The sequence below is a fragment of the Thalassophryne amazonica genome, chromosome 10, assembly GCF_902500255.1.
Source record: "Thalassophryne amazonica chromosome 10, fThaAma1.1, whole genome shotgun sequence".
NCBI lineage: Eukaryota > Metazoa > Chordata > Actinopteri > Batrachoidiformes > Batrachoididae > Thalassophryne > Thalassophryne amazonica.
The window spans coordinates 88,690,770-88,715,651 of NC_047112.1; the positions used below are offsets into that span (position 1 = coordinate 88,690,770).

The 24,882-nt window shown below is 48.3% G+C and overlaps 1 protein-coding gene across 1 annotated transcript; it reads right to left on the reverse strand.

Moving 5' to 3' along the window:
- Positions 1 to 1,007: 1,007 nt before the first annotated feature.
- si:dkeyp-51f12.2 lies at positions 1,008 to 9,006 on the reverse strand. Its single transcript, XM_034180856.1, has 2 exons — positions 8,517 to 9,006; positions 1,008 to 1,400 (listed from the first exon to the last, which is right to left on the reverse strand). The coding sequence occupies exons 1-2, from the start codon at positions 8,831 to 8,833 to the stop codon at positions 1,163 to 1,165; spliced, it is 555 nt and encodes a 184-aa protein (XP_034036747.1). The 5' UTR covers positions 8,834 to 9,006; the 3' UTR covers positions 1,008 to 1,162.
- Positions 9,007 to 24,882: the final 15,876 nt, after the last annotated feature.

Consider the following 24,882-nt stretch of genomic DNA (forward strand, 5'->3'; position numbering starts at 1 on the left):
TGTACAATGACAATAAGGCTCTATTCATGGCTATTATGAGGAACTGGCTTACACCAACGGTTACTATTAATTGCAGTGGTAGCACAGTGGCTTAGTGGTTAGCACTAATTATTGCCACATACCACCTAGCAGTGGTTAATGGACCTTCTTGCTGTGTGTTGCCTCACAGCAAGAAGGTCATGGGATTGATTCCCACCTGTGGACTTTCTCTGTGCAGTTTGCATGTTTTCACTGTTTGCATGGGTTCCTTCTGGGGTGTTCCGACAGAATGTGTTAGTTTGTGTACATGTGACCCTGCGACAGACTGGTGTCCTGTCCAGCGTGTACCCCGCCTCACGCCCTATGACTGCTGGGATGGGCTCCAGCCCCCCGTGACCCTTAATTGGAGTAAGTGGTTGAAGATGAGTGAGTGAGTTTGGAGCCTATATGGAACATGGTGGTAGGGTTGCATGCTGGTCAAGGATACAGCGGTTCAGTTTTTGACAGAATTGATCAGATGACAAGGCCACACAGAACCGTATATTATGATATCACTGAATCACAAAACAAAAATTTACATGACAATGTCAACGACAAGATGCAGGTGTTTTCAATAGACCTTGTTGCTCTGTGGCAGCAATTCCTTCTGACAGTGCAGAGATGTGTGCTGTATATATATATGTCAGATCAGCAGATCAGATGATTGTGCAGCAAGTTGTATTGACTTCTCAAAACCAGCTGGAATTATTGTGTAGCGCAATATTCACTGACTCTAAATGAGTTCCAGATCTCAGCCAAACTTGGTTTGTGACTGTAGCAGACTGTCTCCTACCAAACAATTCAAAAGAGACATAGAACTCACAATTTTGATCACATCCTTCAAAAATAACAATGCATGGTTACATTCTGCATTAGACATTCCTGATGACTTGCAGCAGCATTTCATTTTTATGCATTTTTTTTTTCATATGAATTTTGCAGTGTTTTTTTTCCTTTAGACCTGTTAAGGAATGATGCGATGCAATTACAGAAAATGAATGGAAGCATGCGAGAACCTGCTCAGAAAGAAGAATACTGCAAATCTCTCTGTCATAAACTATAGCTTAAAAAAGAAAAATCATAATAATCATAATAGTCCCAGTTTCATGCCCAGTCACTTGCTCAAGGCAATAGGTCCACAGCATCACACCTCAAAGCTGATCTCTCTGGACTGTCCAAACAGGGGTTCTGAGGCCAGCTGCGTGTCCGAGTATGCACGCCGCAGATGTGTGGAACTGCAGGTGGTCTTGATGGCAACCTCATATGGTGGTGGGGGACCGAGCCACAGAGGAGGATGGGGCAGTGGACTAAAACCATTGGAATCCATTGGCGGGTAGTCAAATTCCTCACCATGTGCACCATGCCTGTGGCGTTCCAATGTTCTGTGATCAAGAAAACAGAAAATGGATATTCTGAAAGAACACAAATTAAAGTCGCAGTCACACAAAGACAAGACTGTCTGTGATTTGGGTGAGTCACCAACAGTCTGTGCTCAGGAATACAATCGATGTTTTGACAAAAACTAAAGTTGCAGTCACATATACAGTGCCCTCCAAAAGTATTGGAATACTTGAGATTTCACGCATTTTAATTTGTTTATGCCATTTAAAAAAAAAAAATACTAAAAAATAAAAATGTCTAAAATGATCTTCCTTAAACTTGACCTGAAAGCAAATCTCTACAGCTTGATATAAATTAATTAAAAATATAAAAGCCCGGATGATTGGTTGCATAAGTAATGGAGCACTTTGGTATCATACAGTGGCTTGCAAAAGTATTCAGCCCCTTGGTATTTCACACATTTTAATTTGTTTATGGCATTTCAAATACAAAAAGTAAATCAGGCTTCTCAAGATAAAAATTTCTAAAATTACCTTCCTTAGACTCAAACTGAAAGTAAATCGCTACAACTTGATATACATTAATTAAAAATATAAAAGCCAAGATGATGGATGCATAAGTAATCTGCCTTTTGGTATAATACCTGTAAATAATCAGTTTTATTGCCAGTTTTCTTCAGACAAGTCAGGAGATGATACATGAACACTTACAAGTCACTGAATATGTCTTAGACTTTATTTACATTAATTGTGAAGAAATACCAACAGTATGGCACTCTATGGTAAATTTGTATGGAGTTGACTGATTTGCATATTGTATAGCCCCAATTCCAATGAAGTTGGGACGTTGTGTAAAATGTAAATAAAACAGAATACAATGATTTGCAAATCCTCTTCAACCTATATTCAATTGAGTACACCACAAAGACAAGATATTTCATGTTCAAACTAATAAACTTTATTGTTTTTGTGCAATATTTGCTCATTTTGCAATGGATGCCTGCAACACGTTTCAAAAAAGCTGGAACAGTGGTATGTTTATCACTATGTTACATCACCTTTCCTTCTAACAACACTCAATAAGCGTTTGGGAACTGAGGACACTCATGATTGGGTATAAAAGGAGCATCCCCAAAGTCTAAGCCTTTCACAAGCAAAGATGGGGCAAGGATCATCACTTTGTGAACAACTACATGAAAAAATAGTCCAACAGTTTAACAATGTTTCTCAATGTTCAATTGCAAGGAATTTAGGGATTCCATCATCTACAGTCCATAATATAATCAGAAAATTCAGAGAATCTGGAGAACTTTCTACAATAAGCGGCAAGGCCGAAACCAAGACTGAATGCCCGTGACCTTCGAACCCTCAGGTGGCACTGCATTTGACAGGGGCTGAGTGGAGACGAGGCACAGACAGAGGCTGGACACAAATGCAGGCTCACAACAGGATATATGATTAAAGGATGGTTTAATTCAGGCCAGAGTTCAGTAACAGGAAGGCAGTCCGAGGAGCAAAAGTACCAGGCAAGGACAAGACGGAGGACGTGGTCAAAAACAAGCAGAGTCAGTACACGAGCGAACAGAGTTATCAGGGCTGAGGCAAAAAGCAGGATCCAGTACACAGAGCAGAGTCAAAAACACGGCTTGGCATAAACAGAACGAGACAAACTGCTGGTAAGTGAATGAATCAACAAACGAGCAGTCAGGAAGTGAACTGAAGCAGTTTAAATAAGAACAGGTGGTAACAGGATAATGAGGTTCACGTGGTGGAGGAAGGGCCTGGAAGGGGCGTGGTCAGGTGAAACCTAGCCGCGTTCACACCGGGCGCGATCAGACGCTACAAATTCGCGTGGGTCGCTAGGCGACGGATGCGCCTCCTTCGCCCGGTGTGTCGCTCTGCTTGGGTGGACTTTCGCTGCGAAAATTCGCCCCGGTGCATCATCAAATAGGAGGAGCTTCCATTCCGCTCACCGGCTCCGGTTGTCAGTCAAGCTAACATGACGGACCTTGATCACATGGAGCGAGTTGCTGTGGAAAGCTCCCAATACAGAGAGTATCATTATTTGCTGCAGGAGCTGTGTCTGGGTGACGGCCGCTTTCAGCGGGCCTTCCACCTCTGCGGGAGCCAGTTTGAGGATCAACTGTCCCGTTCACGCGCACACATGTAAACAATTAAAAAAAAAAAGAAAGAAACTCCGCTGCTTGCTGCAGCTGGCTCTTCCCCCAAAAAACTCTGTCATAATTGTGTTTAGAAACCAGTCACCATTTGTTTTATTATACATCTGTGTAGTTAATTAATAAAATATTCTCTACAGACGATTCGCTCGCGCGCACGCACGTAAAAAAAAAGAAAAGGAAAAAGCTCCGCTCCTGCTGCTGCAAGTAGGGCTGCTGCTTGCTCCAAAAACTGTCATAATTGAGTTTAGAAACCAGTCACCATTTGCTTTATTATAAAGCTGTGTAGTTAATAAGTAAAATAATCTCCAGGACGATTCGTGCACACGCACGTAAAATAAAAGTAAAAAGAAACTCCGCTCCCCGCTGCTGTGGGGCTGCTGCTCGCTCCAAAAACTCTGTGATTGTGAAATAAAGGACAAAAGAGACAAAAGTCCTGCTCACAGGCTGCTACCAGATACCGGACATGTTCACATCTTCAGTCAAACTCCAGACATCTCCACGTCACTACATATTCAGTCCCTGATTGGTCCATCATGGCGCGAAGAGACGAAAAGTTCAGATTTTTAAACTTGGGGAGGAGGGCCAACGCGACGTGACGTGACGCAATATCGCGCCACAAATGCGCAAAACGCTCAAAATCGCTTCACTCGCGTCCATCGCGTCGTGCTGCGCGGTTTGGCGCCAAAACGCATCCTTACATAGGGATTACATGGCAACCTGTGGCTGCAGTCGCTCGCGTCGCGCCCGGTGTGAACGCGGCATAACAAAGCAAAAATAGGATATAGAATGAACACATAATGAAAGTAACAATTAATAAAACAAGGCTGGGGCAGAAGGAGCAGAACCAAATAAAGAGGGAAAATAAGGACTGAAGCCTGGAACTAAGCCGAGCATGACAGCATTAAAAACCGACATCATTGTGTAGGATCTTACTGCATGGGCTCAGGAACACTTCAGAAAACCACTGTCAGTTAACACAGTTCATTGCTACTAACACATCTGTGTAAGTAGCGACTTACACATCTGTGATGGGCACCATCAATGCTGAAAGGTGCATCCAGGTTTGGAGCAACACATGCAAGCAACGTCTTTTTCAGGGACGTCACTGCTTATTTCAGCAAGACAATGCCAAGCCACATTCTGCACGTGTTACAACAGCGTGGCTTCGTAGTAAAAGAGTGCAGGTACTAGACTGGCCTGCCTGCAGTCCAGACCTGTCGCCCATTGAAAATGTGTGGCACATTATGAAGCGCAAAATACGACAACGGAGACCTCGGACTGTTGAACAACTGAAGTTGTACATCAAGCAAGAATGGGAAAGAATTCCACCTACAAAGCTTCAACAATTAGTGTCCTCAGTTACCAAATGCTTATTGAGTGTTGTTAGAAGGAAAGGTGATGTAACACAGTGGTAAACATACCACTGTCCCAACTTTTTTTGAAATGTGTTGCAGGCATCCATTTCAAAATGAGCAAATATTTGCACAAAAACAATAAAGTTTATCAGTTTGAACATTAAATATCTTGTCTTTGTGGTGTATTCAGTTGAATTTAGGTTGAAGAGGATTTGCAAATCATTGTATTCTGTTTTTATTTACATTTTACACAACGTCCCAACTTCATTGGAATTGGGATTTTATCTCCATTTATACAGCTTCATGATGAAGTGGAGGCTTTTCTTACAAAGAAGACCTGAAAGATCAGATACAATTTGTCAGAAGGTACATCTGAGATGCAAGCCTAGATCTGATGTTTTGGTGAAAGAAAATCATCCTCTTTACCACTTCATCATGACGCTGTATAACTGGGGATACAACATGCAAAACATGCACTGTGCACAATTTCTCCAGTCACAGCCACAGAAGCCTATAAGTTTTTCTGAGTTGTCTTGGTGGGTTTCCTCACTCTTCTCCTTCTTGCACAGTTACTCCATTTTTTAGTAATATCTACTCCAAAAGACCTTTCAAACTGGTTAATCCACAATTCTCCCTGTTCGATCTTCAATTAGTTCCTTGGACTTTCCCATTGTTTTCAATATTGATCACTCCTATGAGCACTGTCAAACACACCCTTTTTATGCTGGCAAACACAAACTACCATCTGTAGTCAGTCATGATCTTTAAAAAGGAGGTCAACTGGCCTTGTCACAAAAGATACTGCAGAACCTTCAACACCACAGATTAAGATTTATGTGAACATATGTATAAATTTGAGCCTGCATGTATCATTTTGACCCTGTGTGGATTAGAGAAAATCCAAATAAATTCAAACTTGTGCGCCAAATTCTTGTTTTTTAATGTCATTAATAGTGCATCCAGAAAGCATTCATATAGCGCTTCACTCTTCGCACATTTTGTTATGTTACAGCGTTATTTCAAAATGGAGTAAATTCATTTTTTTCTCTCAAAATTCTACTCACAATACCCCATAATGACAACATGAAAAATGTTTTTTTCTGAATTTTTTCCAAATTTATTAAAAAAAAAACAATAAAGAAATCACGTGTACATAAGTATTCACACCCTTTGCACATTGCTTTGTTGATGCACCTTTGTCAGCAATTACAGCCTCAAGTCTTCTTGAATATGATGCCACAAGCTTGGTACACCTATCTTTGGGCAGTTTTACCCATTCCTCTTTGCAGCACCTCTCAACCTCCATCAGGTTGAATGGGGAGCGTCGATGCACAGCCATTTTCAGATCTCTCCAGAGATGTTCAATCAAATTCAGGTCTGGGCTCTGGCTGGGCCACTCAAGGACATTCACAGAGTTGTCCTGAAGCTACTCCTTTGATATCTTGGCTGTGTGCTCAGGGTCATTGTCCTGCTGAAAGATGAACCGTTGCCCCAGTCTGAGGTCAAGAGCGCTCTGGAGCAGGTTTTCATCCAGGATGTCTCTGTACATTGCTGCATTCATCTTTCCCTCAATCTTGATGAGTCTCCCAGTTTCTGCCGCTGAAAAACTTCCCCACAGCATGATGCTGCCACCACCATGCTTCACTGTAGGGATGGTGCCTGGTTTCCTTCAAACATGACACCTGGCATTCACGCCAAAGAGTTCAATCTTTGTCTCATCAGACCAGAGAATTTTGTTTCTCATGGTCTGAGAGTCCTTCGGGTGCTGTTTGGAAAACTCCAGGCTGTGAATACTTACGTACACGTGATTCCTTAGTTTTTTTATTTTATTTTAACAAATTTGTAAAAATCTCAAAATGCTTTTTCCCGCATTGCGATTACGGGGCATTGTGTGTAGAATTTTGAGGAAAAATGAATTTCATCCATGTGAATATGTCTTGAACTTTATTTACATCAGTTATGAAGAAATACAAACAGTATGGCACTCTGTGGTAAATCTGTATGGCGTAGACAGTTCTCAAAAACCGAGTGACTGTGCAAGAAGGAGAAGACTGAGGAAAGCCACCAAGACATCCAGACAACCCAGAAGAAGTTACAGGCCTCTGTGGCTGTCATTGGAGAAATTGTGCAAGTTCAAGATATATTCAGTGACTTGGAAATGTTCATGTATCCATCCCCTGACTTGTCTGAAGAAAACTGGCAATTAAACTGATTACTTACAGGTATTACACCAAAGGGGCTGATTACTTATGCAACCCATCATCTTGGCTTTTATATTTTTGATTAATTTATGTCAAGTTGTAGAAATTTACTTTCAGTTTGAGTCTAAGGAAGATAATTTTCGAATTTTTATATTGAGAAGCCTGATTTACTTTTTGAAATGGCATAAACAAATTAAAATGCTTGAAATACCAAGGGGCTGAATACTTTTGCAAGCCACTGTTTCTATCCAAGTAATGTTCTTGCCAAGTATGAAAGAAATCCATCCAACTGTTTTTGAGTTATCTTGTCTACAGTTCAGACACAGACACCAGTGAAAAGAGTGGTGTGTGTGTGTGTGTGTGTGTGTGTGTGTGTGTGTGTGTGTGTGTGTGTGTGTGTGTGTGTGTGTGTGTGTGTGTGTGTGTGTGTGTGTGTGTGTGTGTGTGTGTGTGTGTGTGTGTGTGTGTTGGGAGCGGGGATTGTAGAATTTGTTGTGTCCTCCTGACACTGACCCTGAATCTGACTTGTCATATTAGGAAAAAACACAAGTGTCAGGAGGATCAGCTCATGTTTATCTTACAGAGTTGTGGTTAATGGACGAATGATTCCTCGGAGCCTCGCCTGTTTCATCACGGCTGAGCCTCAGCACGGAACCTTCAGTTTAAAGGAGACGTGCACGTGTTTTAAAAGTTCATACCACTTTTTGTGCTAAATATGTATGATTGCACATTTACACAATTTATAGAACCAAAACCTATCATATGTACTTCTGTGTACAAAGTTTTATTTGTGGAATTCTGCTTTAATGATCGATCTGTTCCAAGCAGCCACACCTAAATGAAACACAGCCAGTAGTTTCATGAATTATCTGATTCAAAGTGTCCTTTAGGTCTTTTTCTTTTATTTCTGTATTTCAAATACTGCCTTTATGACATCACCATGGTCCATACATACAGTATGCTGCAAAAAGAACAAAAGACCCAAAATATAAAACCACTCCTTTGTCATTTGGTGGACATTACCCTGGTAGACGTATTTGATCCCTGCCATGACAGAGCTGTTGCTGTTGGCACTGTTCTTGTTTATAGGCAGTTATACTATAGATATTATTATAGTCAACCATTCCACTTTGAGAACTACAACAGAAGACAACCGGATAGGTTTTTTTCACCAAAACTGTTGACACATACAGACTACAAAGTGATTTATCTTGGAAAAAGTGCATGAGTTGGGTCCTGTGTTTTGGTACAGAACACATCCACACGCCAAATATTTATTAGTTTGTAGACAGTATGGCAAAGTTACCAGTACTAGTGCTAAAGATCTGAACTCAAGCCAAGCCATAAATATTTAAATACTCATGCTAGACAAACCTCAGCTTAAATTCATGTCGAAAGTGTCCTTTGGAGTCCTTTACCCACCTTGGAAGAAACACAGACTGGGACTCTGGGAAACGGTTTCCTGGGGGTGTGAAGAGGCCATGGCTTCCAAAGTTGGGGCAGTCATTGTACGGATAATGTGGACACTCTGTATCAAAATCTTGGTGATTGTAGTTTGCAGTATTTTTGCTGTTCATGGCCCAAAAGAGACCCAAAATGAGCATGACGAATCCCAGCACCACACAGCAGAGGGAGAAAGCCTGCAGGCGGCTCTGGGACAAGGCTAGAAAGGCTGTGGAGCCCCCGGTCACAATGAGAAAGGCTCCGATGAAGATTGCTCCATGGTGCAGGGACGGCATCCTACTTCAGGACCAAAAATTGGGGTTCGACAGGCTGTGCAGATCAGTCACTCATAAGGTGCGTGCTCTCCATGCGCTCTGACAGTGATAAGACATCCGGATCAATCACTCAGTCACAGAAATCCTGTCATGATACTAGTCTAAATGTTACCTGCTTCTACTTTTTTCCATCATATTCATCTCCTGTGCAGACGGAAAACAACCGATCAGATAATCCGTGTCACTCTGCAGAGGTCTTGCTCCTGTGCTTTGGTGTGTATCCGTGGAATAGCTGTGTTTATCACGGAGGCAGATGGGCGAGAGGACAGCAGAGCCCATTAAGAAATCTTTAGTGGTGCCCCACCCCTCTGTCTAATGTGTCTGACGAATAACACTTTATCCCTGAGAGAGGGAGAGAGGGTGCGCTCAGTTTGTTTAAACACTGAAGGACACAAAACTGTGTGAAATCTCTGAATAAAATAAACACAGAGGCCTGCTGACATTCATAATAAGTGTTTTAATACATGTAATGTGCAAAGTTGAACATGATCCACTTAATGTGCCAAATAATCCAAACTCATCCAAACAGTCAAAGGCTGAGTCAGTTTTCAGCCCTTTATGTCTCATCAGCATTCGTAATGTAAAACATCCACCACCACCACCCTTAGAGCAATGATAAGTTTGACTGATTGACTAATTAAATATTTAGTAGGCCAAGTTTTCAGCCAGCATTTTAAACTGTAAGATGATATCCTGGCTAATGTAAATAGAAATAATCATCATCTATCATCCTTTTGGTGTTGGCTGAGGAGCAACTGAAGATAAATTCACAGTATGTCCAAAAAGTGACGCTGGGGATTCATGATCAGTTTGTTTTATTCTGTTCTATATATTTGTGCTTGGATGGAAAAACCAATTTGTTTTTCGATTTTATTTAGGACACTCAGAACTGGGGAGGGGGTCGGAGACATGCTTTGTGTTGGGAAAGTGTAGTTACACGGACCCACAACAGGGGGCGTAAATGAACGGACAATGGATAAGCCAAAATATAACAATTTAATGTTGTGAATTGTGCACAACGGAATACAGACAAATGCAGTTTGATAATGACAGTTAATTATACGAAAAGTGACGTGTGGGCAGGCTCGAGGATAGAAGACATCTGTCCAGAGAAGAGCCGGGTCCCCATACGGCTTCCACCGCCAACGGATCTGAAGAACACCGGAGCCGCCAAGTCCTGGGTCCCCAGGTGGCCACCGTCTCCAGCTATCAGACCTGGTACTGCTGGCATGAAGCAGAGACAGTTAATGGTGGGTGTGTGGATACACACCCAGTAAATCCTCAGACACTGATACAGTTCCTCCGGGAGGGAGCACCTCCACTAGCAGCTCCTGTTACCACTTATCTGGATGGAGTGAGAGGCGAAGACATCGCTTCTCTCACTGACCGCCAACCCAGCTGAAAGTGCACCACAGGACAACGGCTGCAAACAGATCAGATGTAAGTCACAGTTCAAATACGGCAGAAAATATTACCTAAGCGGTAGATGATATCTCGGCAGCGAGGTGGAGTTGCTGCCCAGCTTTTATGGTGCTGGTGATGATGAGTGACAGCTGTCACTCCCGGTTGCTCCGGCGCCCTCTCGTGCCTGAAGCCCGCACTTCAGGCAGGGCGGCCTCTGGTGGTGGGCCAGCAGTACCTCCTCTTCAGGGCCCACATAACAGGACCCCCCCCTCAACGGGCGCCTCCTGGCGCCCGACCAGGCTTCTTGGGGTGTCGGGTGTAGAAGTCGGCCAGGAGGGCCGGGTCCAGGATGAAGCTCCTCTTCACCCAGGAGCGTTCCTCAGGTCCATACCCCTCCCAGTCCACCAAGTACTGGAACCCCGGCCCTTCCGACGGACGTCCAATAGCCGGCGTACTGTCCATGCCGGCTCTCCGTCGATGATCCGGGCAGGAGGCGGCGCCGGTCCGGGGGTGCAGAGTGGTGAAGTGTGGTAGGGCTTAATCTGTGACACGTGAAAGACAGGATGGTAGCTTCAGCTTCACTGCGGCTGGACTGAGGACTTTGAGGATGGGGAACGGTCCAATAAATCTGTCCTTAAGTTTTTGGGATTCCACTTGCAGTGGGATGTCTTTGGTGGATAGCCAAACCTCCTGCCCGGGCTGGTATACAGGGGCTGGGGAACGCCGGTGGTCTGCATGGGCCTTGGCCCTCATCCGGGCTTTCAGCACGGCAGAGCAGGCAGTACGCCACACCCGACGGCACCTCCTGAGGTGGGCCTGGACCGAGGGCACCCCGACCTCTCCCTCCATGAGCGGAAACAACCCCAAACATACCTCAAATGGGGAGAGGCCGGTGGCAGATGAAACTTGGCTATTGTGAGCATACTCGATCCAGGCCAGATGGTTGCTCCAGGCCGTCGGGGGCGCGGAGGTCACGCAGCGGAGAGCCTCCTGGTTGGTCTGCTCTGCCTGTCCGTTTGTCTGGGGATGGTACCCGGACGAGAGGCTTACGGTGGCCCCCAGTTCCCTACAGAAACTCCTCCAGACTTGCGAGGAGAACTGGGGACCACGGTCAGTGACAACAGCAGATGGAATCCCATGCAGACGTACGACATGGTGGACCAGGAGGTCTGCTGTCTCCTGGGCCATCGGGAGCTTCGGGAGGGCCACGAAGTGAGCCGCCTTGGAGAACCGGTCCACTATCGTGAAGATGGTGGTCATGCCCTGGGACGGCGGGAGGCCCGTGATGAAGTCCAGGCTGATGTGGGACCAGGGGCGGTGAGGCACAGGTAATGGCTGGAGGAGTCCCTGTGCCCGTTGGTGGTCAGCTTTTCCCCTGGCGCAGGTGGTGCAGGCCTGGACGTACTCCCGGACGTCGGCTTCCATAGACGCCCACCAGAAGCGCTGCCGGACCACTGCCACGGTCCTTCGCACCCCTGGGTGACAGGAGAGCTTGGAACCGTGACAGAAGTCCAAGACCACAGCTCTGGCTTCTGGTGGGATGTATAACTTGTCCTTCGGGCCAGTTCCCGGGTCCGGGTTCTGTGCCAGGGCCTCCCGGACGGTCTTCTCCATGTCCCAGGTGAGGGTGGCCATGACAGTGGACTCGGAGATGATGGTTTCCGTGGGATCTGACAGCTCGGCTTTGACTTCCTCTTCGTGAACCCGGGACAAGGCGTCAGATCTTTGGTTCTTGGTCCCGGGGCGGTAGGTGATTTGGAAGTCAAAACGCCCGAAGAACAGTGACCAGCGGGCTTGCCTGGGGGTTCAGACGCTTGGCGGTCCGGATGTACTCCAGGTTCCGATGGTCCGTGAAAACCGTGAATGGAACCGCAGCTCCCTCCAACAGGTGTCTCCACTCCTCAAGAGCCTCTTTCACCGCAAGGAGTTCTCGATTGCCCACGTGATAGTTTCGCTCAGCCGGGGTCAACCGACGGGAAAAATAGGCACAGGGGTGGAGGACCTTATCGGACTCCCTGCACTGGGAGAGCACGGCTCCTATCCCTGAGTCAGAGGCATCCACTTCAACAACAAACTGGCGGTTATTATCGAGCTGCACCAGGACTGGCACAGTCGAGAACCGGTGTTTCAACTCCCTAAACGCGGCTTCGCACCGATCCGACCAGGTGAAGAGGACTTTGGAGGAGGTCAGGGCTGTCAAGGGACTAACCACCTGACTGTAATCCTTAATAAACCTCCTGTAGACATTTGCAAAGCCGAGGAACTGTTGCAGCTTCCTACGGCTTGTTGGTTGGGGCCAGTCTCTCACTGCTGTAACCTTGGCCGGATCAGGGGCGATGGAGTTGGAGGAGATTATAAACCCCAGGAAGGACAAAGAAGTGCGGTGGAACTCGCACTTCTCGCCCTTCACAAACAGCCGGTTCTCCAACAACCACTGCAGGACCTGACGTACATGCTGGACATGGGTCTCAGGATCCGGGGAAAAGATGAGTATATCGTCCAGATATACGAAGCAGGAAACCGATGCAGGAAGTCCCGCAAGACGTCATTAACCAAGGCTTGGAACGTCGCCGGCGCATTGGTGAGGCCGAACAGCATGACCAGGTACTCAAAATGACCTAACGGGGTGTTGAATGCCGTCTTCCATTCGTCTCCCTTCCGCAGCCGAACCAGGTGGTACGCATTACGAAGATCAAGTTTTGTAAGTATTTTGGCTCCATGCAGGGGCGTGAACACTGAATCCAACAGGGGCAACGGGTATCAGTTGCGAACCGTAATCTCGTTCAGCCCCCTGTAATCAATGCATGGACGGAGTCCGCCGTCTTTCTTGCCCACAAAAAAGAAACCAGCACCCATCGGGGAGGTGGAGTTCCGGAGGTTGTACAGCCTACTGGACGGGTACTCGACGCCCGGGATCAAATCAATGGCGCAATCATACGGACGGTGTGGGGGAAGAGTGAGTGCCAGATCTTTGCTGAAGACATCAGCAAGATCATGGTACTCCTCAGGCACCGCTGTCAGATTGGGGGGGACTTTAACCTCCTCGTTAGCGGTCATACCGGGGGGAACCGAGGATCCTAAACACTCCTGGTGGCAGGTTTCGCTCCACTGAACCACAACCCAGATGGCCAGTCAATCCGGGGATTGTGTTTTATCATCCATGGGAAGCCCAAAATAACGCGGGAGGTAGAAGGTGTTACAAAAAACACAATCTCCTCCCGATGATTCCCAGACACAACCAATGTTACTGGCTGTGATTTGTGTGTGATTAAAGGGAGAAGGGTGCCATCTAGTGCCCATACCTTCAATGGTGAAGGAAGGGCCACTAGAGGGAGCCCCACTTCCTTTGCCCATCTGCTGTCCAACAGATTCCCTTCCGACCTCGTGTCCACCAGTGCTGGGGCGTGAAGGGTTACATCCCCACTCAGGATCGTAGCTGGGAGTCATGCAGATTTCCTGTTGTGTGGGCCGCTGAAGAGGAGGTATTGCTGGCCCACCACCAGAGGGCGCCCTGAAGTGCGGGCTTCAGGCACGAGAGGGCACCGGAGCAACCGGGAGTGACAGCTGTCACTCATCAACAGCACCAGCTGTCACTCATCATCACCAGCACCATAAAAGCCGGGCAGCAACTCCACCTCGTGGCCGAGATATCCTGTTGGGAAAGTATAGTTACACGGACCCACAACAGGGGGCGTAAATGAACGGACAATAGATAAGCCAAAATATAACAATTTAATGTTGTGAATTGTGCACAACGGAATACAGACAAATGCAGTTTGATAATGACAGTCAATTATACGAAAAGTGACGTGTGGGCAGGCTCGAGGATAGAAGACATCTGTCCAGAGAAGAGCCGGGTCCCCACACGTCTTCCACCGCCAACAGATCTGAAGAACACCGGAGCCGCCAAGTCCTGGGTCCCCAGGTGGCCACCGTCTCCAGCTGTCAGACCTGGTACTGCTGGCAGGAAGCAGAGACAGTTAATGGTGGGTGTGTGGATACACACCCAGTAAATCCTCAGACACTGATACAGTTCCTCCGGGAGGGAGCACTTCCACCTCCAAAGTAGGAACACACTAGCAGCTCCTGTTACCACTTATCTGGATGGAGTGAGAGGCAAAGACATTGCTTCTCTCACTGACCACCAACCCAGCTGAAAGTGCACCACAGGACAACGGCTGCAAACAGATCAGATGTAAGTCACAGTTCAAATACGGCAGAAAATATTACCTAAGCTGTAGATGATATCTCGGCAGCGAGGTGGAGTTGCTGCCTGGCTTTTATGGTGCTGGTGATGATGAGTGACAGCTGGTGCTGTTGATGAGTGACAGCTGTCACTCCCGGTTGCTCCGGCACCCTCTCGTGCCTGCAGCCCGCACTTCAGGCAGGGCCCCCTCTGGTGGTGGGCCAGCAGTACCTCCTCTTCAGCGGCCCACACAACACTTTGTCCCCTGTTTACAATGGGGTACTCAGGTCTAAGCAGTTTCAGTCTTTTGTTCGTGGTAATGAGTCATTCACATCATCAGGAGAGCCATCAGGAGAGCTGTCAGGAGAGGCGTCAGTCCCATCATTAGGAGGGACAGCTACCCTGTCATTAGGAGGGTGCTAACTAGAGCACAATAGGTGCTAATTAAAGCAATTGTTTAGTCACTAGCCAATAGCAGTCTGCCTTTCGGTAGGAGGGGTCTGGTTAGGTTTAAAACTCCAGCTTTTGTGGCTTCTGTTTGTTCTTCTCTACAAGAGTCAAGACAGAAGTCAGACTACCAGAGCAAGAATTTTAGCTGAGGAAGCTTCTGTCATTTGAAGTGAAACGTCCTCGCGTCAAGCAATCCAGTCCAGTCGAAGATTCAAGCTTCTCTACTATGGAAACCACCTGAACAACTGAGAGCCTACATAGAAACAGGAAATAAAGAGTACAGTTTACACAAACGCAAGTTGTATTCTGTATTTGGGATAGTGATCCAAGTAGATTTATTCATAGTCATGCCATCTACTTATATGTTAAATAATGGAAAGAAAACCTATGTTTTCATATACATATTCACATATTTCCTAAATAAGTAATATAATCTGATACTTATTGGTTGTGTGGACAGTGTAGCAGCACAATTCTGAAGAGGGTCACTGAGTTCAATAAACAAAAATTACTGAAAAGAAAGCCAGACTTTTAGTTTTTAAAAAATGTGATTGTTAAGTCAATGAAACATCAGTACCTAGTAATAAAAAAATAATAATGGTGTAATAAAAGTTAACTGCCTATCAGGCCCGTATTCGCCCTGTTGAGATATCCCATAATCCCTTGCGCGCCAGAGAGTTACTGCAGTCAAAATAACACAGAAAAACCACATGACGACAATTACAAATGAACATTACGAGGGCTGTCAATAAAGTAACGGTCCTTTTTATTTTTTTCAAAAACTATATGGATTTCATTCATATGTTTTTACGTCAGACATGCTTGAACCCTCGTGTGCATGCGTGAGTTTTTCCATGCCTGTCGGTGAAGTCATTCGCCTGTGAGCACTCCTTGTGGGAGGAGTCGTCCAGCCCCTCGTCGGAATTCCTTTGTCTGAGAAGTTGCTGAGAGACTGGCGCGTTGTTTGATCAAAATTTTTTCTAAACCTGTGAGACACATCGAAGTGGACACGGTTCAAAAAATTAAGCTGGTTTTCAGTGAAAATTTTAACGGCTGATGAGAGATTTTGAGGTGATTCTGTCGCTTTAAGGACTTCCCACAGTGCGAGACGTCGCTCAGCGCTCTCAGCCGCCGTCGTCAGCCTGTTCAAGCTGAAAACCTCCACATTTCAGGTTCTATTGATCCAGGATGTCGTGAGAGAACAGAGAAGTTTCAGAAGAAGTCGGTTTCAGCATTTTATCCAGATATTCCACTGTTAAAGGAGATTTTTTTTAATGAAAGACGTGCGGACGGGTCCGCGCGTCGGGACGCAGCCGCCGCGACGCTCCGCCGCAGGAAAAACACCTCTGTTGAAAGCCTTAAGGACAAGTTGGAACATGTCCTGCCTGTTAAACAATTTCTCATATACTCACTCCACTGAAAGCCATCAAAAGCCGCCTGGATTTTACAAATGGTTATCAACACGGAGGTGTTTTTCCTGTGCCGCCGCACCGCGTCGGCTGCGTCCCGACGCGCGGATCCGTCCGCACGTCTTTCATTAAAAAAATCTCCTTTAACAGTGGAATATCCGGATAAAATGCTGAAACCGACTTTTTCTGAAACTTCTCTGTTCTGTCACGACGTCCTGGATCAATAGAGCCTGAAATGTGGAGGTTTTCAGCTTGAACATGCTGACGACGGCGGCTGAGAGCGCTGAGCGACGTCTCGCACCGTGGGAAGTCCTTAAAGTGACAGAATCACCTCAAAATCTCTCATCAGCCGTTAAAATTTTCACTGAAAACCAGCTTAATTTTTCGAACCGTGTCCACTTCGATGTGTCTCACAGGTTTAGAAAAAATTTTGATCAAACAACGCGCCAGTCTCTCAGCAACTTCTCAGACAAAGGAATTCCGACGAGGGGCTGGACGACTCCTCCCACAAGGAGTGCTCACAGGTGAATGACGTCACCGACAGGTGTGGAAAAACTCATGCATGCGCACGAGGGTTCAAGCATGTCTGACGTAAAAACATATGAATGAAATCCATATAGTTTTTGAAAAAAATAAAAAGGACCCTTACTTTATTGACAGCCCTCGTATATTACCAAAATGTAATTTTGTAATGCTTTTCATCACGTTAATAAGAGACTGCATGCATGAGACGCTAAAAACTTGCTAAAACAAATATTCCAAATAATCTGTGTCTGCTTTGTTTAACCTGCGTGGAAATTAATAAACGCAAACCGAATTTCAGACATCTTATATACATTACTCTGGAACAAAGTGGACAAACAGTGCTGTAAAGGACAATAAGCAGGACGTTAAAGAGCAAACTTCACTTTCCCCCAGAACAACACGAACAGGAAGCGAGCGTAGCTGACAGCAACTCCCATTGAAAATAACGGAGAAACAACCTTAGCTTCTCGCAGGTTTACATAAAACAAACACAATAACAACATCTAAAACCCAGATAACATATTCGCGAGAGTTTTAGGCACAATATACAAAGAGTTTTATGTTGCGATGTTAATGCTGTTGTCTGTGTGCAGCGGTTAAAGTGGAGCCTTATCAGAGCATCTCAATGCATTTCTCAATGTTACTGACATCTCACAGAGCAATGATCTCTACGAAGGTTTGTGAGATTATGTGGGATTTAAAACCTCAATAGGGTGAATAGTAGAGTGACTAGATGGAAGCCACTCCTAGTAGAAGGCACATGGCAGCCCACCTGGAATTTGCCAAAAGGCACCTGAAGGACTCTCACACCAAGAGAAACAAAATTCTCTGGTATGATAAGACAAAGATTGAAATCTTTGGCATGAATGCCAGGCATCATGTTTGGAGGAAACCAGGTACCGTCCCTACAGTGAAGCATGGTGGTGGCAGCATCATGCTGTGGGGATGTTTTTAGCAGCAGGAACTGTGAGACTCGTCAGGATTGAGGGAAAGATGAATGCAGCAATCTACAGACACATCCTGGATGAAAACCTGCTCCAGACCACTCTTGACCTCAGACTGGGGCGACAGCTCATCTTTCAGAAGATCAGTGACACTAAGCACACAGCCAAGATATCAAAGGTGTGGCTTCAAGACAACTCGGTGGGCCAGCCAGAGCACAAACCTGAATCTGACTAAACATCTCTGGAGAGATCTGAAAATGGCTGTGCACCGACGCTCCCCATCCAACCTGATGGATCTTGAAAGGTGCTGCAAAGAGGAATGGGTAAATCTACCCAAAATGGTGCACCAAGCTTGTGAGATCATATTCAAGATCACTTGAGCCTGTAATTGCTGACAAATCAACAAAGTACTGATCTAAGGGTGTGAATACTTATGTACTTCTGATTTCTTAGTTTTTTATTTTTAATAAATTAAAAAAATTCAAATAAACTTTTTTCATGTTGTCATTATGGGGTGTTGTGTGTAGAATTTTGAGGGGAAAAAATGAATCCATTTTGGAATAAGGCTGCAACACAACAAAATACGGAAAAAGTGAAGCGTTGTGAATACTTTCCAGACGCACCCTGTGCTGTGATTCATTTCTACTGTAATTGCATATCTGCAGTCATCTTGGTATATTAAATATGAATCAGTTTTATTGTTCTCATTTAATATTTACATTGATATTGTAGTACAACGAAAGCAAGTTTGTGTTCTGCATTGCAGTGTTCAGAAACAATGTTGTCAATAATAACAATGGACCAATAATAAAGTGAATATAGTTATTTGCAATACTAATTTTGAGTTCCTCCGCTGCACCGATAAATTAGATTTTAAGGCCCCCACCTGTCAAATCCCACTTTTACCACAGAGTACACTGTAGCTTGATTGAAACATAAATTCCCATTTTAACCTGCTCTTTGTGTTTCCATTTTGATCTGTGAGAAACTGTTTGTTAATCAGAGGGACGTTGTTTTTTTCGAACTGCAGAGCATTGTCACGTTTTCAGAGCACCAGACTGAATAAGCCAGTTTCGAGTTTATCAGTGCGCGTGTGCGGAGAGCTAGCTAACACTTCAGGTTCACACGTCAATGCATACAAATGAGCTGCCGACGCTGGTAAGAAGACGCTGTTTTTGAAGCAACACAACGGCTTAAACAGCCGAAACAAGTTACTGTTGGGAAGGTGTCGTAACACGGACCCACAACAGGGGGCGCAAATGAACGGACAATGAGTAAGCCAAAAGGTAACAATTTAATGTTGTGATATTACACAACGAAACGTGTCTTAATTTTCACAGTCAATAAACACCAGGTGACGTGTGGGCAGGCTCGAAGATAGAAGACGCCCGACGAGAGAGAAGCCGCGTCCCACACGGCCTCCACCACCAACGGCCTGAAGAACACCGGAGCCGCCAAGTCCCGAGTCCCCAGGTGGCCTCTGTCTTCGGCTGTCGACCCTGGTACTGCTGGCAGAAAACAGAAAGATGATGTGTGAGTGTGAGTCCGCACACTCAGTAATTAACAGTCCAAACACAGTTGGGAGGAAGCACCTCCACCTCCAACCTAGGAACACACTAGCAGCTCCTGTAACCACTTATCTGGATGGAGTGAGAGGCGAAGATGTCGCTTCTCTCACTGACCGCCAACCCAGTTGAAAGGGCACCACAGGACAACGGCTGCAAACAGATCAGACGTAAGTCACAGTTTAAATTCAGCAGAGAAATTACCTTAGTACTGGTAGTCGATTTCTCGGCGGGGAGGTGGAGTTGCAGTCCGGCTTATATGGTGGTGTAGATGAGTGACAGCTGGAGTAATGAGTGACAGCTGTCACTTCCTCTGGGTCTGGCGCCCTCTCGTGCTTGGAGCCCGCACTCCAAGCAGGGCGCCCTCTGGTGGTAGTGGGCCAGCAGTACCTCCTCTTCAGCGGCCCACACAACAGGACCCCCCCCTCAACGGGCGCCTCCTGGCGCCCGACCAGGCTTGTCCGGGTGTCGTCTGTAGAAATCGGCCAGGAGGGCCGGGTCCAGGATGAAGCTCCTCTTCACCCAGGAGCGTTCTTCAGGTCCATACCCCTCCCAGTCCACCAGATATTGGAACCCCCGGCCCTTACGACGGACGTCCAGGAGCCTGCGGACCGTCCAAGCAGGCTCCCCGTCGATGAGCCGGGCAGGAGGCGGCGGAGGTCCAGGTGCACAGAGGGGCGAGGAGTGGTGTGGCTTAATACGGGACACGTGGAAGACAGGGTGGATCCGCAGTGAAGCTGGGAGTCGGAGCTTCACTGCGGCCGGGTTGATGATCTTGAGGATGGGGAATGGTCCGATGTACCTGTCCTTTAATTTGGGTGAGTCCACACAGAGGGGGATGTCCTTTGTCGACAGCCACACCTCCTGCCCGGGCTGGTACGTGGGGGCCGGGGAACGTCGGCGGTCCGCATGGGTCTTGACCCTCGTCCGGGCCTTTAACAGGGCAGAGCGGGCGGTCCGCCACACCCGGCGGCACCTCCTGAGGTGGGCCTGGACCGAGGGCACACCGACCTCTCCCTCCACCAGCTGGAACAATGGGGGCTGGAACCCCAAACATGCCTCAAAAGGGGAGAGGCCGGTAGCAGACGAGACTTGGCTGTTATGGGCATACTCGATCCAGGCCAGATGGTGACTCCAGGCCGCCGGGTGCGCGGAGGTGATGCAGTGAAGGGCCTGTTCCAACTCCTGGTTAGCCCGCTCTGCCTGGCCGTTGGTCTGGGGGTGGTACCCGGACGAGAGACTCACGGTGGCCCCCAGCTCCTTACAGAAACTCTTCCACACCTGCGAAGAGAACTGGGGACCACGATCTGATACGATGTCCGATGGTATCCCATGCAGCCGCATGACGTGGTGGACCAGGAGGTCTGCCGTCTCCTGGGCTGTCGGGAGCTTCGGGAGGGCCACGAAGTGGGCCGCCTTGGAGAACCGGTCCACTATCGTGAGAATAACGGTGTTGCCCTGGGACGGCGGGAGGCCCGTGATGAAGTCCAGGCCGATGTGAGACCAGGGGCGATGAGGCACTGGCAGGGGTTGGAGGAGTCCCGTCGTCCTCCGATGGTCTGCCTTGCCCCTGGCGCAGATGGTACAGGCCTGGACGTAGTCCCGGACGTCGGTTTCCAGGGACGCCCACCAGAAGCGCTGCTGGACTACTGCCACGGTCCTACGCACTCCGGGATGACAGGAGAGCTTGGACCCGTGACAGAAGTCCAATACGGCAGCTCTTGCCTCTGGTGGGACGTACAGTCTGTTCTTGGGGCCTGTTCCCGGGTCCGGGCTCCTTGTCAGGGCCTCCCGGACGGTCTTCTCCACATCCCAGGTGAGGGTGGCCACGACAGTGGACTTGGGGATGATGGTCTCGGTGGGGTTCGACAGCCCCGCTTTGGCTTCTTCTTCGTGCACCCGGGACAATGCATCTGGTTTTTGGTTCTTGGTCCCGGGGCGATACGTGATCTGGAAGTCAAAGCGCCCGAAGAACAGAGACCAGCGGGCTTGCCTGGGTTTCAGCCGCTTGGCGGTCCGGATGTACTCCAGGTTCCGATGGTCCGTGAAAACCGTGAAGGGCAACGATGCCCCCTCCAGCAGGTGTCTCCACTCTTCAAGAGCCTCCTTCACTGCAAGAAGTTCCCGATTGCCGACGTCATAGTTCCGTTCAGCTGGGGTCAACCTGCGGGAATAAAAGGCACAAGGATGGAGAACTTTATCAGCCTCCACGCTCTGGGACAGCACGGCTCCTATCCCTGAGTCAGAGGCGTCCACTTCTACTATGTACTGGCGATCAGGATCAGGCTGCACCAGAACTGGTGCAGTCGAGAACCGACGTTTCAACTCCTGGAACGCGGCTTCGCACCGATCCGACCAGGCGAAGGGGACCTTGGTGGAGGTCAGGGCAGTCAGGGGGCTAACTACCTGACTGTAACCTTTAATAAACCTCCTGTAGAAATTTGCAAAACCTAGGAACTGCTGTAGTTTCCTGCGGCTTATCGGTTGGGGCCAATCTCTCACCGCCGCAACCTTAGGGGGCGACGGAGTTGGAGGAGATGATGAACCCCAGGAAGGACAAAGAAGTGCGGTGGAACTCGCACTTCTCGCCCTTCACAAACAGCCGGTTCTCCAACAACCGCAGTAGGACCTGACGTACATGCTGGACATGGGTCTCAGGGTCCGGGGAAAAGATGAGTATATCGTCCAGATATACGAAGACGAACCGATGCAGGAAGTCCCGCAAGACGTCATTTACCAAAGCTTGGAACGTCGCGGGGGCGTTAGTGAGGCCGAACGGCATGACCAGGTACTCAAAATGACCTAACGGGGTGTTGAATGCCGTCTTCCATTCGTCTCCCTTCCGGACCCGAACCAGGTGGTACGCGTTTCTAAGATCCAATTTTGTGAAAATTCGGGCTCCATGCAGGGGCGTGAACACTGAATCCAACAGAGGTAACGGGTATCGGTTGCGAACCGTGATCTCATTCAGCCCTCTGTAATCAATGCATGGACGGAGTCCGCCGTCTTTCTTGCCCACAAAAAAGAAACCAGCACCCATCGGGGAGGTGGAGTTCCGGATCAGCCCGGCAGCTAAGGAGTCCCGGATGTAGGTCTCCATTGATTCGCGTTCCGGACGTGAGAGGTTGTACAACCTACTGGACGGGTACTCAGCGCCCGGGACCAAATCGATGGCACAATCATACGGTCGGTGCGGGGGAAGAGTGAGTGCCAGATCTTTGCTGAAACGTCAGCAAGATCGTGGTACTCCCTTGGCACCGCCGATAGATTGGGGGGAACTTTGACCTCCTCATTAGCCGTGGTGCCGGGAGGAACCGAGGATCCTAAGCACTCCCGGTGGCAGGTTTCGCTCCACTGCGTCACAACCCCAGACGGCCAATCAATCCGGGGATTGTGCTTCACCATCCATGGAAAGCCCAAAATCACTCGGGAGGTAGAAGGTGTTACATGGAACACTATCTCCTCCCTGTGATTCCCAGACACAACCAAAGTCACTGGTTGTGTCTGATGTGTGATTAATGGAAGCAGGGTGCCATCTAGTGCTCGCACCTGCAATGGTGCCGGCAGAGCCACCAGAGGGAGCCCTACTTCCTTTACCCATCTGCTGTCCAGCAGATTCCCTTCAGACCCTGTGTCTATCAGTGCTGGGGCATGAAGGGTTAAATCCCCACAAAGGATTGTTACTGGGATTCGTGCTGATTTGCGGGGTTTTCCCGCGTGCGTGTTATGACCCACCCTTAGCCCAGTTTCTAAGGACGGGCGTTGTAGATTGACCGTTTTAGGGCAGTCCTTCTGCATGTGCTCGCAAGAGCCGCAGACAAAACACTCCCCGCGGGCTAGCCTCCTTTGTCTGATTTTTGATCTTAATTTGGCCCTGCTCGTGTCCCTAGCCTCCTCAGCAGGGGGAGCCGTAGCCACACGGAGCTCTCTGGCAGTGAAGCGTGGGGACGACGTCACCTTGTCAGAACCGGAAGGGGGAGGGACGGCTCGTGCCCGGTCACGCCCCCCGGCCTGCTCTTGACGATGCTCATTCAAACAGTTGTCTAAACGTATAACTAAATCGATCAGCCCGTCGAATTCCCGCGGTTCATCCTTGGCCAGTAGGTGCTCCTTAAGGACCGGGGACAGTCCATTTACAAAGGCGGCGCGGAGCGCAACGTTATTCCAGCCGGACCTCGCTGCCGCGATGCGGAAGCCGACTGCATACTCGGCTGCGCTACGGCGCCCCTGTCTCATCGACAGCAGCACGTTCGAAGCGGTCTCGCCTCTGTTGGGATGATCAAACACTTGTTTGAATTCCCGTACGAACCCAGTATAAGACGTTAGGAGCCGTGAATTCTGCTCCCAAAGCGCCGTAGCCCATGCGCGTGCCTTTCCTCGAAGCAAATTGACAACATAAGCCACCCGGCTAGCGTCTGATGCGTACATGACGGGGCGCTGTGAAAAGACGAGCGAACACTGCATGAGGAAGTCCGCGCACGTCTCGACACAGCCCCCGTACGGTTCCGGAGGGCTTATGTATGCTTCAGGGGACGGTGGGGGGGTTCGTTGAACGACCAGTGGAACGTCTGATACGGGCCCAGGACCAGCCAGAGGAGTGGGTGCAGCGGCGCCCTGATCGCGCGCTTCCACCCTGGCGGTGAGAGCCTCCACCCTCCGATTAAGGAGGACACTCTGCTCGGTCACTAATTCTAACCGGGCCTTGAAGGCGGTTAAGATCTGCTGCAGCTCACTCAACCCGCCTCCCGCTGACGCCTGCGCTCCTGGCTCTTCCATTGGCCGTTCAAGCTGGAGTTGACGCCCCTCGGAGTCCATGACGATTGGCCGAGAAATCCTGTTGGGAAGGTGTCGTAACACGGACCCACAACAGGGGGCGCAAATGAACGGACAATGAGTAAGCCAAAAGGTAACAATTTAATGTTGTGATATTACACAACGAAACGTGTCTTAATTTTCACAGTCAATAAACACCAGGTGACGTGTGGGCAGGCTCGAAGATAGAAGACGCCCGACGAGAGAGAAGCCGCGTCCCACACGGCCTCCACCACCAACGGCCTGAAGAACACCGGAGCCGCCAAGTCCCGAGTCCCCAGGTGGCCTCTGTCTTCGGCTGTCGACCCTGGTACTGCTGGCAGAAAACAGAAAGATGATGTGTGAGTGTGAGTCCGCACACTCAGTAATTAACAGTCCAAACACAGTTTGGAGGAAGCACCTCCACCTCCAACCTAGGAACACACTAGCAGCTCCTGTAACCACTTATCTGGATGGAGTGAGAGGCGAAGACGTCGCTTCTCTCACTGACCGCCAACCCAGTTGAAAGGGCACCACAGGACAACGGCTGCAAACAGATCAGACGTAAGTCACAGTTTAAATTCAGCAGAGAAATTACCTTAGTACTGGTAGTCGATTTCTCGGCGGGGAGGTGGAGTTGCAGTCCGGCTTATATGGTGGTGTAGATGAGTGACAGCTGGAGTAATGAGTGACAGCTGTCACTTCCTCTGGGTCTGGCGCCCTCTCGTGCTTGGAG